Source organism: Mercenaria mercenaria, chromosome 15, assembly GCF_021730395.1.
Source record: "Mercenaria mercenaria strain notata chromosome 15, MADL_Memer_1, whole genome shotgun sequence".
NCBI lineage: Eukaryota > Metazoa > Mollusca > Bivalvia > Venerida > Veneridae > Mercenaria > Mercenaria mercenaria.
The window spans coordinates 25,165,234-25,185,929 of NC_069375.1; the positions used below are offsets into that span (position 1 = coordinate 25,165,234).

The window sequence follows — 20,696 nt, forward strand, 5'->3', positions numbered from 1 at the left end:
AGGTGCCCTCTCATGATGAAATAATTCACCATGAACAGATGGAAAGTAGCCAAATTACCAGTAATTGTATTGGTGCGGTGTTAAACCCAACAAAAAAAAGAAAGTCTCAGGCCACCTTGTAAAATGGTAAACCTGAGGTTGACAGTTAAACTGGACTTGACAAAAAGCTTCAGGTCACCTAATAAAACTGAACCTGACGAAAAGCTTCAGGTCACCAGGGTTTCCTCTGGGTCAATTTCACTTTGCGCAAACAAATTCGCCAATCAGAAAAAGTTTGCACCAGTGGCTCCAAAGTTGGAACCAATGGTCTGTGAGGGGCGACATACCATTTTTGTTATATATGGTAATAATTACAGGCAAGAAAGATCAGATTGCTGATTTTTTGTTGGCGCCAATGAAATTCGCCAATTGGAGATTTTTAGCGCCAGAATTTACATTTTGTTGTATTTGGCACCATTGGCGATGGACAGCGGGAACCCTGGGTCACCTTGTAAAACTGGACCTGACAAAAAGCTTCAGGTCACCTAGTAAAACTGGACCTGACAAATGCTTCAGGTCACCTAGTAAAACTGGACCTGACAAAAAGCTCCAGATCACCTTGTAAAACTGGACCTGACAAAAAGTTCCAGGTCACCTTGTAAAACTGGACCTGGCAAAAAGCCTCGGGTCACCTAGTAAAGCTGAACCTGACAAAAAGCTTCAGGTCATCTAGTAAAACTGGACCTGACAAAAAGCTGCAGGTCACCTTGTAAAACTGGACCTGACAAAAAGCTTAAGGTCACCTTGTAAAACTGGACATGACAAAAAACTCCAGGCAACCTTGTAAAACTGGACCTGACAAAAAGCTTCAGGTCACCTTGTAAAACTGGACCTGACAAAAAGCTTCAGGTCACCTAGTAAAACTGAACCTGACAAAAAGCTTCAGGTCACCTTGTAAAACTGGACTTCACAAAAAGCTCCAGGTCACCTAGTAAAACTGGACCTGAAAAAAAGCTTCAGGCAACCTAGTAAAACTGAACCTGATGAAAAGCTTCAGGTCACCTTATAAAACTGAACCTGGTAAAAATTAGCAGGTGACCTAGTAAAACTGGACCTGACAAAAAGCTGCAGGTCACCTTGTAAAACTGAACCTGACAAAAAGCTGCAGGTCACCTTGTAAAACTGGACCTGACAAAAAACTCCAGGCCACCTTATAAAACTGGACTTGACAAAAAGCTTCAGGTCACCTTGTAAAACTGGACCTGACAAAAAACTCCAGGCCACCTTATAAAACTGGACTTGACAAAAAGCTTCAGGTCACCTTGTAAAACTGAACCTGACAAAAAGCTTCAGGTCACCTTGTAAAACTGGACTTCACAAAAAGCTCCAGGTGACCTAGTGAAAAAAAGCTTCAAACTGAACCTGACAAAAAGTTTCAGGTCACCTAATAAAATTGAACCTGATAAAAATTAGCAGGTGACCTAGTAAAACTGGACCTGAGAGAAAGCTACAGGTCACCTAGTAAAACTGAACCTGACAAAAAGCTTCAGGTCACCAAATAAAACTGGACCTGACAGAAAGCTTCAGGTCACCTAGTAAAACTGAACCTGGCAAAAAGCTTCAGGTCACCTAGTAAAACTGGACCTGAAAAAAAGCTCCAGGTCACCTTGTAAAACTTGACTTGACAATGAGGCTCATACCTGGACTTGACAAAATGTTTCAAGCAACCTGGTTAGCTCGGCAGGTAGAGTCCAAGACTAACTGTCTTTAGGCAATTACCTAGGTCAGTCAAATGTTTTCTGTAATGTTTTGTCAAAAGACAATACGTTGTCCTCCACCTTTGATTCATTTAGGGAATATGTCATTAAGGGTATATGTCATTTATTTGGAAAGAACAAGTATCTTTAAGTGCAGAATTCAGGATCTCTAAGTTGATCAATGAAAATAATTATATAACTGATATACTGTTGAAAAAAATGTTTAAACCCTTGCTTAGAAAAAATAGACAACAAACAAGCAAAAACATTCCGTTTCCATGGTGATTATACCTAAGGGTGTCCTTTAAATAGCTGAGATAATATTCTTTCTCGTTAATGACAGAACAAACAGAAGAGTTATATATATTTACAGGAGAATGCATGTAAACATCTAGACTCGAGCCCTAATATGTTTGCCGCAGTTCAGTGTTTAGGATACAGAAATGAACATGGAAAAGCATCACAGGAGATGTGTTACCAGTCAGAGAAAACAATTTTCAGAGATTTGTCAAAAGTTTTAAAATCTACAGGTAAGTATTTTGAAAACTCCCCCTCCAGATTAACAGCAAATTTTCAACAGATTTAAAACTGATAGCAAATGATGTTAGATTTAGAAAATGATCCCTTCTCTGTTATTTATGAAGATATTTTAAGGTGTAACATGTAAAGTACAGCTTAATTCCTTCTATTTTACTGTAAATCTAGAAATTATTTTTCACTCTTTTAAGTTAGGGAAATTAACAAAGACATATAGTCTCTAACATAAATAGTTGCAAAATCATCTCTGGTTAAAAGTACCGCTAGAATATTGCTGTTAAGACATGACCATTATAGTTGCGAAAAAGTCAATTGACTGGAAAATACAAAATATTGTCATTGCAAACATTTCAAGGTTCACAGTTTATCCAAGTTCAATTCAAGCATGACTAATGATATTGAGAGTTTTATCAACTAAAACGGATGGAAACACTTTAAAATTTCTTTCTGTTGCAATTATTAACTCTAGAAAGTATCTTCTAAACTTTGAGAAAAAAGATATGTAATTCTGGATGTGTGGAGCATTAAATGACGATAAATTTTAGACTGCTTTCTGATACAGAGTTTGATTTCTTTAATAAATTGAAAAAAAATGTTGGTCTTTGTTAGGTTCAAAATTGAACCTTTGTCATCTTTGGCTGAAATCTTAACTGCAAATTCTGCTTGTGTATGTAACTTTTTCATAATATTCAATTTTATTATATACCTATATATATTCTCTCAAATATACAGCTTGTATTTCACAAGTAAATATGAACAGGCAGAAAAAAATTCTGTATTGTACTTTTTGTATTGTATGTTGCCAGACTACTTTCATTTAATATGCGTGACCTGGTACAGTTCTATAAATAGCGCACACAAAAACTTCACTCATTTCTATTTTAATATCTACAAACAAAGATTTTGTTCAATAACAAAACTAAAAGGTGGAGGTATATAATAAAAGGGTATTATAAGTTGAATTACAGTAGCAAGATCTGGGACGCTGTATCCTGCTCTCGTGGATTTTACAAGGACAGATGGCACTCAGCGCTTAGCATACTTCGTGAGATCTGATCTGGCCAAATCCACTTGAGCCGAATACAGCATCCCGGATCGAGCTACTAGTATAATAACCCTATTATGTTAACCTTTTCATAGAAGATGGAAATGTCAGAAATGTGGAATACATTTTGCATTATTTTGTGTATTTGTTGACGGTGTCGCAATAATAATCCAACATTTGATTGAAACTTAGACAGAAATTTTATTTTAGCTATCAGCTTTTACACATTCATGCACATTTTTTTATGATTGCATTTTTGCTGGTTTATTTTTCAGGTTATTCCACAGTGTTCATTGCCACAGATAGCAAAGATCTTAAAAGTCAATTATCAAAGAAGTTTAAAAAGGTAAGTGTTGCATAGAGGTTATTAAGCAAATTTGTAAAGGAACATGACAACCAGAGGTAATTTTGTCTCCCACACCACTGTGTGGTGGGAGACATTTTGATTTACTCCTGTCTGTTCGTCTGTCTGTCTGTCCGTTGTCACAAATCTTGTCAGCATTCTAAGTCAAACCTTTCTGATCCGATCTTCACCAAACTTGAACAAAATGTGTTTGCCAATAAGTCCTCGGCCAAGTTCGATAACTAGGCACACTGTGTGGTGGAAGACATATTGATTTACTCCTGTCCATCTGTCACAAATCTTGTCTGCACTCCCAAGTCGAACATTCCTCATCCGATCTTCATCAAACTTGAACAAAATGTGTTTGCCAGTAAGTCCTTGGCCAAGTTCAATAACTAGCTAGGTGGGCCCAGGCACTTAGGAATATGGCCCTTGAATTACCGAAAAATGCTCAGGTCTTTGGGCACATAAAGGACTCGTATACTACTAATCATTAGTAGTATAGGAGTCATTTATGCCCCAAGACCTAATCATGTCAGATGATTAGGCAGTTGAGGTCTCGGTGCATGGTTGACTCATATACTACTATTCAGATGATTAGGCAGTTGTGGGAGACATGCGCTTTTCTCAAAAGCAGCTCTAGTTTCCAGGTTGTTTTAGCTCACTTGAATATTGTTCAGGGTGAGCTATTAGTATAGGTGGATGATCTGTCATTTGTCGTGCAACATCATTTTAACCCATTACTGCCTACAGGCGCCTGAGAGCGCCCTTGTCTATTCACGCATAGAAGCGCCGCCAAGCTATTTATATCTGCATAGAAGCACCATTAAGCGCCATTATCCATCTCTGCATGCAAGTGCCACTGAGCGTGTTCATTTTTGACATCGATTTGTTTATGTTACCGAACCACTGACCCGTATGAATAATAGTTCATTTTGTGCATTGACATCTTATCTCAAATTTCCGGATGAAAAAAATACCTGTTACTATATAAAGTTAAGGTCTCAAATGACATCCACTTGTAGAACCCATAGGTCACATGCGCTGGTATTTCCCCAAATTCATTGGTCAGTATAAATGTTTTATCGAGTGCCCTCTGAAAAATATAGTCCAAAATTGTGCATTGATATGTAGATCGAAGATCCCGGATGACATGACTTAACAGGTAATTTGAATATCAGGCCCACTTTTCAGCCAATTACATAACCCATAAAGCATGTGGTCAGTCTCGAAGTAGTCTATTTAAGTATCTAAACAAAATGGCTGCATCACGTAAAATAACAATCAAAGAAATTGTAAACAGTGATACAGATTCAACTGAATTTGATTTAAATCTGATTTTGATGGCTTTTCGTCAGAAGTCGACATTCGCTTTGCCTCAGAACTGTCTGATTTTATATGTAATGTCTCTGACTGTGATCTTGAGGATCAATCATTGGTCAACCGGACAAGCATTTGTCACATGCACAGAAGTTTGGCCTGTTGTAAAAATGCAAATCCGGACAAGTGGACATTTTTTCTAACTTGATATACTGTTTTATTATTGTAGGTGAAGTTTGTGAAGCACTCGCCAGACAACGCTCATGTAGATCTCGCTATTCTAGGGGCATCAGATTATTTTATAGGAAACTGTATATCAACATTCACAGCCTTTGTGAAAAGGGAAAGAGATGTCAACAACAAACCATCAAAATTCTGGGATTTTCCTCCGTCAAAGAAACATGAGGAACTTTAACACGTTGTTGAAAGTAGGAAATCCAGCATTGATTTACTTAAATGTATTTGTTAGTCCTCACATTCGGGGTATATCTTAAGTTTTGCCATATTATATTTTACCAGTTTTATTTTCATTCACCTAAGGTGAAAAGTTTTGAGCACGTTACTGTGTTTGAATGTCTCTGTAAGATTTTGTTGAATGATCTATTGTAAAGCATGATCTTTTTGGGGGATTTTTTCTGCTTAAATTTGTGTGCAGTGTATGAATGAAATAATGAAGTTAACATGCTTAATAGTTGTGAACTTGTTAGTGATAATGCCTCGGTGAAAACTGATTTTTTAAACCTGTGAATGGAAGGTAAAACTTTCCTGTAATATTGGTAACAGGTGTATTACTGAAGATGCATTACATATGCACATGAAAAAATTACATAGGGCTGACGACCAATTTCTGTAGTCATATTTTTGCATGATTTCCTGTATTTCTTAGGACTTCAGAACACTTTTAACAATGAAATTTTGTTGAGCTGTCTGTATCAGCAGTACTCCAGTACAATCTGTGCCAATTTAACAAGGCATGGATAACGCATGTTTTTTCATGTTATAACATCTGCAGAATCCCGAGGGATTGGTTTGTACCCAAGCCCAGTAGTTGAAGATGTTATTATATGAAATGAACATGTGTTAATGCGTTTTTAGCATAAAACACGTAAAAAACTAATTAACAAATAAATTAGCCCTCAACATCATTCAATTTCCATGAAACGCGTGGGAATGTCTGCATTGTTTTATCACATTGATGTCATTTCCTTTTGAGTTATCTGTTTTGGAGCCGTAATATGTTTATGCTTTGCCATGGAATGGGCATATATAAAAAGGTGTTTTAACAGCATGTGAGTGCGGTATCTCTGTTAACAAATGTTTTTTCTCCTGTTAAAACACCCCCGAAAAGTGACAAGAACAGCAGTTTTATGCTAGAATGACAGAAGAATGGAAAAAATTTACTGCATATAAGTAGCCTAAAGATTGCTAATTTCTAGCAGTCTGGGGTAAAATTGAACATATTTAATAGTTTAAATGTGTAATTTATATGCAGATTAGAGTAGAAAATGACAAAATAGGGCAAAACTAGGCTACAGTAAGGATATCTGATTGAAAAAAATTATGCCATGATTTTTGGCAAACTTTTACTTGATGTCTTACCTTACTGAAAATGCCATAAAACCTTAGAAACTGTTAGTATCAAGCTAAAACCATGCATGTTTTCATGCATTTAGGTTGCTTGTACATTTCAAATGATACTGGCACAATCTTAGAGAAACAAGTTTTTCTTATAGGCTGTGTCTAAATTTCAGACATAATAATTTATGAATTCAGGCCCTGGAGAAAATGTATGATATGACAGAGAGCTTACTGTATGTTATCTGTTAATGTTTTATTTTGTTGTGTTCTTTTGAAGAGCATACATGAACAAATGATTCCTGTATTGCTTGTAAACTTCCTCCAGATTGAACATTTGTCCTGCTTTGCTGTTCATCTTTGAAAGGATGTTAAAATATGTTGGAAGTTCCAAGAAATATAATATTACTTAAAAATGCAATTTGTAATTGTTATGTTGTGTAACAATTGTGATATATTATAATCAAAAATTCTATCGACAAATTTAGCAAATAGATATGCCATTTTTCTCTGGAATAGAGGCTTTTCGGGTTACCTTTTGGTGCATAATTTATTCATTTGAAAAAATCAGTTTCTGATACTAATACTCTTTCTTTACCAAACAGTACAAAACAGAATGTCCCTGAATAGTATGGAATCTATTTTAAAAAAAAGAAAGGAATTTTGCCATATTTTTTAGCTCGACTATTCATAGAATAGTAGAGCTATTGGACTCGCCCATGCGTCGGCGTCCGCGTCCCGATTTGGTTAAGTTTTTGTATGTAAGCTGGTATCTCAGCAACCACTTGTGGGAATGGATTGAAACTTCACACACTTATTCACTGTGATAAACTGACTTACATTGCACAGGCCATATTTTTTAGCTCGACTATTCATAGAATAGTAGAGCTATTGGACTCGCCCATGCGTCGGCGTCCGCGTCCGCGTCCCGATTTGGTTAAGTTTTTGTATGTAAGCTGGTATCTCAGCAACCACTTGTGGGAATGGATTGAAACTTCACACACTTATTCACTGTGATAAACTGACTTACATTGCACAGGTTCCATAACTCTATTTTGCTTTTTTACAAAATTATGCCCCTTTTTTGACTTAGAAATTTTTGGTTAAGGTTTTGTATGTAAGCTGGTATCTCAGCAACCACTTGTGGGAATGGATTGAAACTTCACACACTTATTCACTGTGATAAACTGACTTACATTGCACAGGTTCCATAACTCTATTTTGCTTTTTTACAAAATTATGCCCCTTTTATGACTTAGAATTTTTTGGTTAAGGTTTTGTATGTAAGCTGGTATCTCAGTACTCACTAATTGGAATGGATTTAAACTTCACACACTTGTTCACTGTCATGATCTGACATACACAAAGCAGGTTCCATAACTCTGTTTTGCTTTTTTACAAAATTATGCCCCTTTTTCGACTTAGAATTTTTTGGTTAAGGTTTTGTATGTAAGCTGGTATCTCAGTATCCACTAATGGGAAAGGATTGAAACTTCACACACTTGTTCACTGTCATGATATGACATGCAGTGCAAAGGGTCAATAACTCAACTTTGCATTTTACAAAATTATCCCCCTTTTTAGCTCACCTGTCACAAAGTGACAAGGTGAGCTTTTGTGATCGCGCGGTGTCCGTCGTCCGTCGTCCGTCCGTGCGTCCGTGCGTCCGTAAACTTTTGCTTGTGACCACTCTAGAGGTCACATTTTTCATGGGATCTTTATGAAAGTTGGTCAGAATGTTCATCTTGATGATATCTAGGTCAAGTTCGAAACTGGGTCACGTGACATCAAAAACTAGGTCAGTAGGTCTAAAAATAGAAAAACCTTGTGACCTCTCTAGAGGCCATATATTTCATAAGATCTTCATGAAAATTGGTCAGAATGTTCACCTTGATGATATCTAGGTCAAGTTCGAAACTGGGTCACGTGGTTTCAAAAACTAGGTCGGTAGGTCTAAAAATAGAAAAACCTTGTGACCTCTCTAGAGGCCATATTTTTCATGAGATCTTCATGAATATTGGTCAGAATGTTTACCTTGATGATATCTAGGTCAAGTTCGAAACTGGGTCACATAGGGTCAAAAACTAGGTCATTAGGTCTAAATATAGAAAAACCTTGTGACCTCTCTAGAGGCCATATTTCTCAATGGATCTTCATGAAAATTGGTCAGAATGTTCACCTTGATGATATCTAGGTAAAGTTCGAAACTGGGTCACATGGGTTTAAAAACTAGGTCAGTAGATCTAAAAATAGAAAAACCTTGTGACCTCTCTAGAGGCCATATTTTTCATGAGATCTTCATGAATATTGGTCAGAATGTTCACCTTGATGATATCTAGGTCAAGTTCGAAACTGGGTCATGTGGGGTCAAAAACTAGGTCAGTAGATCTAAAAATAGAAAAACCTTGTGACCTCTCTAGAGGCCATATTTCTCAATGGATCTTCATGAAAATTGGTCAGAATGTTCACCTTGATGATATCTAGGTCAAGTTCGAAACTGGGTCACATGGGTTTAAAAACTAGGTCAGTAGATCTAAAAATAGAAAAACCTTGTGACCTCTCTAGAGGCCATATTTTTCATGAGATCTTCATGAATATTGGTCAGAATGTTCACCTTGATGATATCTAGGTCAAGTTCGAAACTGGGTCACGTGCGGTCAAAAACTAGGTCAGTAGGTCTAAAAATAGGAAAACCTTGTGACCTCTCTAGAGGCGATATTTTTCAATGGATGTTCATGAAAATTGGTCAGAGTGTTTATCTTGAAGATATCTAGGTCAAGTTCGAAACTGGGTCATGTGGGGTCAAAAACTAGGTCAGTAGATCTAAAAATAGAAAAACCTTGTGACCTCTCTAGAGGCCATATTTCTCAATGGATCTTCATGAAAATTGGTCAGAATGTTCACCTTGATGATATCTAGGTCAAGTTCGAAACTGGGTCACGTGCGGTCAAAAACTAGGTCAGTAGGTCTAAAAATAGGAAAACCTTGTGACCTCTCTAGAGGCGATATTTTTCAATGGATCTTCATGAAAATTGGTCAGAGTGTTTATCTTGAAGATATCTAGGTCAAGTTCGAAACTGGGTCATGTGGGGTTAAAAACTAGGTCAGTAGATCTAAAAATAGAAAAACCTTGTGACCTCTCTAGAGGCCATATTTTCATGAGATCTTCATGATTATTGGTCAGAATGTTCACCTTGATGATATCTAAGTCAAGTTTGAAACTGGGTCACGTGGGTTAAAAACTAGGTCAGTAGATCTAAAAATAGAAAAAACCTTGTGACCTCTCTAGAGGCCATATTTCTCAACGGATCTTCATGAAAATTGGTGAGAATGTTCAGCTTGATGATATCTAGGTCAGATTTGTAACTGGGTCATGTGCGGTTAAAAACTAGGTCAGTAGGTCGAAAAATAGAAAAACCTTGTGACCTCTCTAGAGGCCATATTTTTCACGAGATCTTTATGAAAATTGGTGAGAATGTTCACCTTGATGATATCTAGGTCAAGTTTAAAAGTGGGTCACGTGCCTTCAAAAACTAGGCCATTAGGTCAAATAATAGAAAAACCTTGTGACCTCTCTAGAGGCCATATTTTTCAATGGATCTTCATGTAAATTGGTCAGAATTTTTTATCTTGATGATATCTAGGTCACATGTGCTCAAAAACTAGGTCACTATGTCAAATAATAGAAATAATGACGTCATACTCAGTTCAACACTGGGTCATGTGGGGATAGGTGAGCGATTCAGGACCATCATGGTCCTCTTGTTAAACTTAGGAGTTTTGGGTTAAATTCTTATATGTAAGCTGGTATCTCAGTACCCACTAATGGGAATGGATTGAAACTTCACACACTTGTCCACTGTCATGAGCTGATAAGCACTATGCAGGTTCCATGACCCTATTTTGCTTTTTTTAAATTATGCCCCTTTTTCGACTTTCGTATTCATTCAGTCGACAAGGCTGTTGAATAGTCGAGCGTTGCTGTCCTCCGACAGCTCTTGTTTTATTACCAGTCAACCAACCCACCTCATAGATAATATTTTATTATGTCACAAATTGATGCTAAGGTACAAATCGGTGAAAAATAGGCATATTAATTGTTATAATTCCATTAAAGATAATTGATTTTTAGCTCACCTGAGCCAAAGGCTCATGGTGAGCTTTTGTGACTGCTCAATGTCCGTCGTGAGTCGTGTGTCCGTCAACATTTTCTAAAAAAATCTTCTTGAAAACCACTGGGGAGAATTATACCAAACTTCACAGGAATGATCCTTGGGTGGTCCCCTTTCAAAAGTTTTCAAAGAATTTAATTCCATGCAGAACTCTGGTTGCCATGGCAGCCGAAAGGAAAAACTTTAAAAATCTTCTTGTCCAAAACCACAGGGCCTAGGGCTTTGATATCTGGTATGTAGCATCATCTAGTGGTCCTCTACCAAGATTGTTCAAATTATCTCCCTACGGTCAATTATGGCCCCGCCTCGGGGGGTCATATGGTTTATATAGACTTATATAGGGAAAAGTTTGAAACTCTTCTTGTAGAAAACCACATGACCTAGGGCTTTGATATTTGGTATGTAGCATCATCTAGTAGTCCTCTACCAAGACTGTTCAAATGATCCCCCTAGGTTTAAATATGGCCCGGCCCTGGAGGTCCCAAGTTTTACATAAACTTATATAGGAAAAGTCTTTAAAAATCTTCTTGTCTGAAACCACAAGACCTAGGCCTTTGATATTTAGTATGTAGCATTGCCTTGTGGTGTTGTACCAAGATTGTTCAAATTATTACCTTGGGATGAAAAGAGGCCCCGCCCTGGGGTCACTTAGTTATTTTATGAGTTATATAGGAAAAATACTTAAAATCTTCTTGTCTGAAACTGAAAGGCCTAGGCTTTTGATATTTGGTATGTTGCATTGCATAGTGGTCCTCTACCAATATTTTTCATGTTATTACCCTGAGATGAAAAGAGGCCCTGCCCAGGGGGTCCCAAGTTTTACACAGACTTGTATAGGAAAAAACTTTAAAAATCTTCTTGCCTGAAACTGCATGGCCTAGGCTTTTGATATTTGGTATGAAGCACTGCCTTATAGTCCTCTAATAAAATTGTTCAAATTATGCCCCTGGGGTGAAAAAAGGCCCCGCCCAGGGTCACTTAGTTATTATATGAGTTATATAGGAAGAAACACTTCAAAAAGTATCTGATCCTATTTCCTAGACTGTTTGATTATATTTACCTGATGACTCTAAGTAATATGAAAGTCACTTGACTGTGACCTTGACCTGCTGACCTACTTTCTTGTTTTTTAAGATACAGCCTTGAAATTTGGATGACATGCACAGTTTTGCTCACCGATCTTAAAACTGACTTTCATTGTCAGACCATGAATATGACCTACTGACATTCTTAATATTTTAGCATCAGTTTGACATTACTCAGGTGAGTGATCCAGGGTCATCATGACCCTCTTGTTAAATTATAAAGTTGTTTCTGATAAGTGTTGAAATTTAGTTATTAATGTTGAACAGTCTTCTACATCCATACTGCTCTGTTGTGACCAGATGTGTACATGTATTGGAAGCAAAACTGTGTTTTGGTGATTACTGTAAATTTTTCTCAATTCAAAAACAATGTAGTTGTTAAGAAGTAGCACTTCTATAAACTTGTTAAATTAGATGTAGGAATATTTGAAATGTAATCTGCTACACTGCTGACATTCTCAGGGTTGTAGTCTTTTGTTAGCTCACCTGAGCCAAAGGCTCATGGTGACCTTTTGTGACCGCTCAATGTCCATCATCCGTTGTCAGTCGTCCATCCATCAACATTTTCTAAAAAAATCTTTGTCTTGAAAACCACTGGGCAGAATTACACCAATTTACAGGAATGATCCTTGAGTGGTCCCCTTTCAAAATTGTTCAAAGAATTTAATTCCATGCAGAACTCTGGTTGCCATGGCAACCGAAAGGAAAAACTTTAAAAATCTTCTTGTCCAAAACCGCAAGGCATAGAGCCTTGATATTTGGTGACATCATCTTATGGTTCTCTATGAAGATTGTTCAAATTATGCCCCTGGGTTGAAAAGAGGCCCCCTGGGCCCTGCCCCGGGGGTCACAAGTTTTACATAGACTTACATAGTAAAAGCTTTAAAAATCTTCTTGTCTAAAACCACATGACCTAGGCCGTTGATATTTTGTATGTAACATTGCCTTGTGGTCCTCTACCAATATTATTCAAATTATGCCCCTGGGGTGAAAAGAGGCCCTGGCCCGGGGTGTCCCATGTTTAACATAGACTTATATAGGAAAAAAACTTGAAAAATCTTCTTGCCTGAAACTGCAAGGCCTAGGCTTTTGATATTAAGTATGTTGCCTTTCCTAGTGTTTCTCTACCAAAAGTGTTCAAATTATGTCTCTACAGTGAAAGAGGCCCTGCCCTGTGGGTACCAAGTTTAACATAGACTTATATAGGAAAAAGATTGAAGATCTTCTTGTCTGAAAGTTTAAGGCCTAGGCATTTGATATATGGTGTGTAACATTGCCTGGTGGATCTCTAACAAGTTTGTTCAAATTATGCCGCTGGAGTGAAAAGAGGCCCCACCCTGGGGGTCACTTGTATGAGTTATATAGGAAAAAATACGTCAAAAATTATATGGTCATATTTTCTAGACTGTTTAATTATAATTACCTGATGACCCAAGCGATTAGGGATCACTTGACTGGGACCTTGATCTACTGACCTACTTTCTTGTTTTTTTAAGATACAGCCTTGAAATTTGGATGACATGTACAGTTTTGCACACCAGTCTTAAAACTACCTTTCAGTGACAGTGACTTTCTGATATTTTAGCGTCAGTTTGCCATTTGAAACATGTGGCTCATATTACTTAGGTGAGCAATTCAGGGTCATCATGACCTTCTTGTTAATAATAGTGACATCATTTTTAAGATTTGCCTATATATGAAAACAGTGACACCATTCTTCTCATCTATATATCAACAGTATGAATAATAAAATACATATATATCCCGAGTTACCATATTTCACATTTCTGCCTTGAAAAAAGTCGATTTTTGCAAACAACTACGCAATAATGTTTGATACAGTAGCCTCACTGACTCCAACATTTTTAAGTGGAGAATTAGCAGGGGGAATTTGAATATTTTATTGTCGACAGATACCTTACAGGAAGGAGAGAGCAGACGTTGCTTGTTATTTGCAGCATTTGATATCATGCTTACATTCCATTGTATTCTTGTTCATAGCTAATGCTATTTTTTTTCATATGAATTTCATTCACTTACTTTTTTGTTTATACATTCATTCATTCGTTCATTTGTTTCTTTGTTCATCCATTCGTTTGAAAGGTTAAGGGCACAGACTTCTAATCTCTTTCCCAAAACTTCTTCGATTTGGATCCTGGTTTTGGTGAAGAATTCTTTCGTGTGAGGAGGCCATCCAGCTTGTTTACAGGTGGTTGGTGGTTCAACCCACCCTCCTTGCCTGAAATAAGACCCTAAGATGGTACTATGGGTCTACTATGGGTCTACTTCCACCTTCGAAAGGCAGAAAGTCACCATGACATGTAATTGTGTTGGTTTGACTTAAAACCCAACAGATGATAAACAGATCATCACTAAATCTTCTTTCTGACATGATGATATCATTAGAAATGACAATAAAGGATTGGTTTTTGCTAAACAAATTTGTTTGAAACTTTTATAGTATCTCTGTATTGAATTTTAAATTTCAGTCATTTTCTGCAACTGAATACATTGGGTTCATGACTGATGCAATATTTTCATGAGTGGAATACTCAATAAATGGAAGATCTAGGAGTCATTAATGAATGGTATTTTGATCTTAAATAGTGACAGCAACAACACCTTGCAGCCAGAATCAATCTTGTTTTAGAAATTAATGAAATAGATCACCATTACATTATCAGCGAAGATATAAAACATGAAAGTGTAGTTGTACGACTTGCGTACAACTTGCCGTTCCCGATAGTTTCGAAAAATTTTTAGTGTGTCTATTTTCTGAAAGTGGTGAAACGGTTTACCAAGTAGTGTCCTTTTGAGGAGGTTTAAATGCTGTGAACTTGTATACTTACCGGGTAAAATGTACGATACTGGCACATAGTTATAATCTTGACTTGTGCAAGACAGAGAAATAGTTTATTTCAATATTCATATGCATGTTTTTCTTCAAATGATCTGGAAGTCACTGCCCAAGGAAAGTAAAATAGTTCTGGAAAAGCAGTGAAAATATAGAAAAAATGTTACATTGCAAAGAAAAATAAATATGATTAAAATATGCATTTTATTTCATTAATATTTCTCGATATTTCATCAGTATTATATAATAAACACTGTTTTGCTTTTAACCTTTAGGAAAATCCTCTTCTGCCTCATTTTAAGATATGATATAACTTGTTTATATTAGAATGCATTCTACTGAAATAAAAGTTTTATTTGTTGTTTTTCATGTTGTAGTTTTGTTATTGTTACCATAAAACTTCTTTCAGCAGAACAAGAATGCAGTATCTGCTGCACACAACACTGTCATTTTACCTCATGATGCAATATACATGGGGAGCTATACTGGAGTCATACATTTCTATCCTTCCAACTATCTGACCATCTATAATTCATGTCTTCTAAACTGTTGCAAATATTGTCATAAAGCCAGTATCAGTTATTTACCTCATCAAAACAGTGTGCTGAGTGACCAACCAAGTTCACTAGGTCCAAGGTCAAGGTTACACTTAGAAGTCAAAGGTCAATAGCATAATCTCCTAGTTGAACTGCTTTAGCCCAGGGTGAAGTAGAATGTCTGCATGTGATTCTAAATGCAAGGAAAATGATAAGCAATGCCCTTTCTTAACAGATTGGGTGATGGCAAGCTGTTGCAATAATAAAGTGTAGTGGATTTTGGTATTTCCATCATCAGCTTGTACTAGGATAGATAAACTGAAACTGCTTTATTTAATTAAATGCCTAATTTTACACATAGTATATTCACTGGCGTTGTACATTAAATAAAAAAAAATCATGGTAAATTATATACAAAATGGTATCAAACAATGAAACACGACATATTTGACAAAATTTCTGTACAACAGAATTACAACATTGCGTATAAAGCATACACGATCACACTACATAGTAGAGTATACTCAGCGTCTCTACCATATTCAGTCCACCAACAGAGAAATGATCAGAACCATGATCCAAACCTTTTAAAAAACAGTGTTTTGAGCTTTTTTTTAAAAGTGTGTACCGAATCAGAATTTCTCACGTCTACTGGTAGTTGGTTCCATAGTTTCGGCCCTACAGTACGAAAACTTCTGTCGCCAAATGTTTTACGTTTGTTAAATGGTACCTTGTAACAACCTTTAACAGAGTCTGAAGATCTTAAACTACGTTTTGGTGCTTGTTCCGATAATAATTCAGTCAAGTAAGATGGAGCTTGGCCGATTGAACAATTAAACATGACAGTTAAAATCTTAAATTCAATTCTAGCTTTAATAGGAAGCCAATGTAGTCGGAACAAAGCTTGTTTTGAACTGTCATACTTGCTGAGTCTTAAAACGAGTTTGGCACACATGTTCTGTATCCTTTGCATTTTCTGAATTTCACAGTGAGGAATGCCATACAATATTGCATTGCAATAATCTATATGTGAAATGACCAGTGATAATACCAGAATTTCAGTAGCCTCTTTAGTAAGGTATTTTCTAATATTTTTGATTCTAAGATAATTAACCATTGCGGTCTGACATTTTCTCTTGACATGATCCTTAAAACTAAGATTTTCATCTAAGAACGCCCCTAGGTACCTTATAGAATGTACTGATTTGATTTTGCCACCTGCAATGTCAATTTCTGTTATTGAACATTTGTCAAGTTGCTGTCTACTACAGAATAAGATGAATTCAGTTTTTGACGTATTCATTTTAAGTTTGTTTTGTTTCATCCAGGTATCAATGGTGAATGCGCAGTTTTCAAGTTCTTGAATAGCCTGTTTCTCATTTTCAACTGAAGATGGTCGAAATCGTTTGTTGGCAATATGGTCATCAGCAAACCCATACACTGATATTGACTTGGGAATGACATTAAATAGAGTTCCTGCGTAAGTGAGATAGAGCCAGGGGCCTAAACAGCTAGCCTGGGGAATGCTACATTGTAATGGGCGTGGAGTTGAAACAGCAGTTTCTACACTTACACTACAACTGCGTGGCCTAAGATAAGAGTCAATGCAGTTGAGAGCTGTACCACATAGCCCATACTGAGAGTGTAACACTTGCACTAAAATATCATGGTCAACAGTGTCAAAGGCGGCACTCAGATCCAGTGCAATTAGGGCACTGACCTCTTGATTTTCCGAGCCTTCCAACAAGTCACTTGTTAATCGGAGTAAAGCCGTTTCGCATGAGTGAAAGCGTCTATACGCAGACTGATTCTTTGGAAGAAGATTGTATTCACTAGCGTGTTTATTTAATAAGAAAAGAGCTGCCTTCTCTACAAGTTTCGATAGAAATGGCAAATTGCTCACAGGGCGATAATTGGATAGTACAAGTTCGAGTCCGACCTTCTTCAACAAAGGCCTGACTATCACATGTTTCCACTTCGATGGAAAAAACCCTTGACGTAATGACAAATTAACCAAGTTAGTTATTAAAGGGACCAATTCATTGAGATGCATCTTTAATATTTTTGTGGGTAGTTTATCAAGCTCACAGGATTTGGTTTGAAGTTCATATCAATGTTTTCACTTCTGCTTCACTTAGATCTCTGAAAACCTCAAAACGTGGAACATCCCTTTTTTCTAGTACGTAACTTTCATAATTTTCAAGTGATTCGCGGATCTTTTCAATTTTGTTCAAAAAGAAATCCGCAAATTTCTCTGCCAATGTAATGTTACTTTCTTCAGCGGGCATTGGATTTTCAGACTTTGTTCCGGTGAGTTCCGATACTAACCTATACAATTTTTTTGAATCGCCTTTTGAACTTACAACTTTCTCACCAAGAACTGATCTTTTTTCTTTACGAATTTCATAATGATACTTGAGACGTAGCTTTTTTACAGTGTCAAGTTGGCAAGATAGATAGATCGATCTGTTCTATATTCTGGTGATTATCATGTCTATATTTTCTGCATCTAATCTACCAGTATCTAAGTTTAAAATCACAGGTCTTTGTAAAGTTAATGTACATAATTGCAAGGTACATACAAAATATTTTCATGTTTTATCTGCGTAGCAAGCCCAGAAAATACAAAAACTGAGACCGTGCGATCTTTGTCTTTTTCAAATTACTAAATTCCTTCATATTATTGAAGATTATGACATTGTGTAGATGCTGAATAAAATTTTATGGTGTTTTTACTCTGGCTATGTTCTTGGGGTTGTAAACAATTTCAACGTCTAGGATAAAAGGTATCAACTGGTTATGGTCAGTATTTTGGGAGATATTTCGAACCAGGTGTGGACATGTGATGTCAGTTGGACAAAGCCCATTTAAAACAAGAGTGCAAGAATGTCACAATATACGCCCGTCACAGCAAATTTCTTTACTCTAGCACCTGTATTTGCAAATGGAGTTTTAACTTTGTGGTTGTTTAGTAATAACTAAGTGTTTTGTTTTTCTAAGTCCACAAAAAAAACTCCTTACCAGGTAGAGATACCTTAAAATACACCTAAAATTGGAAAGTAACATCTATGTTGTACCACAGATAAGTGGTCTTGGTTTTTCCCTACGGTCAATTATAAAAAAGTTACAATATAACTTATTTATAGTAACAACTAAGGGAAGTTAATCTTAAAAAAAAAAAAAAAAAAAAAAAAAAAAAAAAAAAAAAAAAAAAAAAATTGTAAGTCCTCACAAAAATCTTTACCAGGTAGAGACTGGTCAAAATAAACCTCAAAATTGGATGTAGCATGCATATTGTACTACAGAAAAGTGGTCTCGATTTTTCCCTATGACTAGTAATGAAAAAGTTACAATATAAGCTATTTATAGTAACAACAAAGGGAAGTAATTCGAAAGAAGAGAACTGTGCATGACACTTCGTCTTAAGATGGTGTATAATTGTGTCAAGTTACATCAAAATCCCTCCATGCATGAAGAAGAAATGCTTCGGACAAAGTCATTCTTGTATCTGACCTTTGGCCTCTAAGTGTGACCTTGACCTTAGACCTAGGGACCTGGTTCTTGCGCATGACACTACGTCTCGTGGTGGTAAACATTTGTGCCAAGTTATATCAAAATCCCTCTATGCATGAAGAAGACATGCTCCGGACAAGGTTTTCATTCTTGTATCCTTTGACCTCTAAGTGTGACCTTGACCTTAGACCTAGAGACCTGGTTCTTGCGCATGACACTCCGCCTCATGGTGGTGAACATTTGTGCCAAGTTATATCAAAATCCCTCCATGCATGAAGAAGAAATGCTCCGGACAAAGTTTTCATTCTTGTATCCTTTGACCTCTAAGTGTGACCTTGACCTTAGACCTAGGGACCTGGTTCTTGCGCATGACACTCCTTCTCATGATGATGAACAATTGTGCCAACTTTCATCAAAATCCCTCTATGCATGAAGAAGATATGCTCCGGACAAAGTCATTCTTGAATTTGACCTTTGACCTCTAAGTGTGACCTTGACCTTAGACCTAGGGACCTGGTTCTTGCGCATGACACTCCGTCTCATGATGGTGAACAACTGTGCCAAGTTTCATCAAAATCCCTTCATGCATGTAGAAGATATGCTCCGGACAAGGTCTGTGGACGCCGCCCGCCCGCCCGCCAACCCGCCCGCCCGCCCGCCCGCCAGGGGCGTTCCCATAATACGTCCCGTTTTTCAAACGGGCGTATAAAAAAAACAACCTGGAGAGATTAAAATAGTTGTATTGCTTTGGGGCAGAATTACACATTTTGTGGCTTTAAATAGTCGCACCTAATCCTTTGACAAAGTGGTGCTGCAGGAGTAATAATCACAATTATTTAACTTCTTACCTTTAGTTTCATAAGTATATACATGTATATATATAAACCACTTGCATATTTTTTAAGCAGACAAGCTCTGCAAGAATTTTTTTAATTGATGCAAACTTCTTAGCTCGACTATTCGAAGAATAAGTAGTGCTAGCCTACTCGTCACGGCATCGGCGTCACACCTTGGTCAAGTTTTTCATACCCCAGTCCAAATTTTAACAAAACCTTTTGAGATAAAGCTTTGAAACTTCCAACACTTGTGTACCATCATATTGTCCAGTTTTAGGCAAGAGTACTTGACTCCATCAAGAATTTAGCCAAATTACGGCCCTTATTAACTTAAACATTTTGGTTAAGCTTTTCGTACCAGTTCATATTTTGTGTAAACTGTTTGACATTTGGCTTTGAAACTTTTATCACATGTTTATTATAACAATCTCTATCTGTAGGCAAGAGTACATAACTATGTCAACTGTTTTGGCTGCATTATGGCCCTTTTTGGACTTGGAAATTGGTATAATTTTCGTAAAAGTCCATGTTTTGTCAAAACTATTTGACATGTGGCTTTGAAACTGTGAAAACTTGTTTTTCATCATGATTTCCATCTGTAGGCAAGAGTACATAACTCTGTCAACTATTTTGGTGGAATTATGGCCCTTTTTTTTACTTAGAAATTGGTTCAGTTTTCATACAAGTCCATGTTTTGTCAAAACTATTTGAATTGTGGCTTTGAAACTGTGAACACTTGCTTATAATCACGATTTCCATCTGTAGGCAAGAGTACATAACTCTGTCAATTATTTTGGCTGAATTATGACCCTTTTTGGACTTCGAAATTAGTTAAATTTTTCATACTCCTAACCTGTTTGTCATATGGCTTTGAAACTTTGACCACTTGTTGACCATCATAGCCTACATATGTAGGCAAGATTACATAACTAGAACAAGGACTTTAGCTCAGTTATGGCCCTTTTTTGACATAGAAATTAGTTAAGTTTGGTATACCATTCCATATTTTGTCTAAACTGTTTGATATATGGCTTTGAAACTTTGAACACTTGCTTACCGTCATGGTCACATATAGCAATTTAGTGCAATACTTATCCATATCTGCAAATATAGGTTTATTGTTTTTCTTCTTTTGTTGGAAAAT

At 36.7% G+C, this 20,696-nt stretch overlaps 1 protein-coding gene across 2 annotated transcripts in view; it reads left to right on the top strand.

Moving 5' to 3' along the window:
• LOC123549202 (GDP-fucose protein O-fucosyltransferase 1-like) overlaps positions 1-15,036 on the top strand; it is a 28,850-nt gene extending 13,814 nt beyond the window's left edge. For both annotated transcript variants that reach the window (XM_045337104.2, XM_053524811.1), the window contains exons 7-9: positions 2,110-2,266; positions 3,594-3,664; positions 5,211-15,036. In XM_045337104.2, coding sequence (XP_045193039.2) covers positions 2,110-2,266; positions 3,594-3,664; positions 5,211-5,396 — 414 coding nt within the window. In that variant the 3' untranslated portion in view covers positions 5,397-15,036. The remainder of the gene's footprint in view (positions 1-2,109; positions 2,267-3,593; positions 3,665-5,210) is intronic.
• Positions 15,037-20,696: the final 5,660 nt, after the last annotated feature.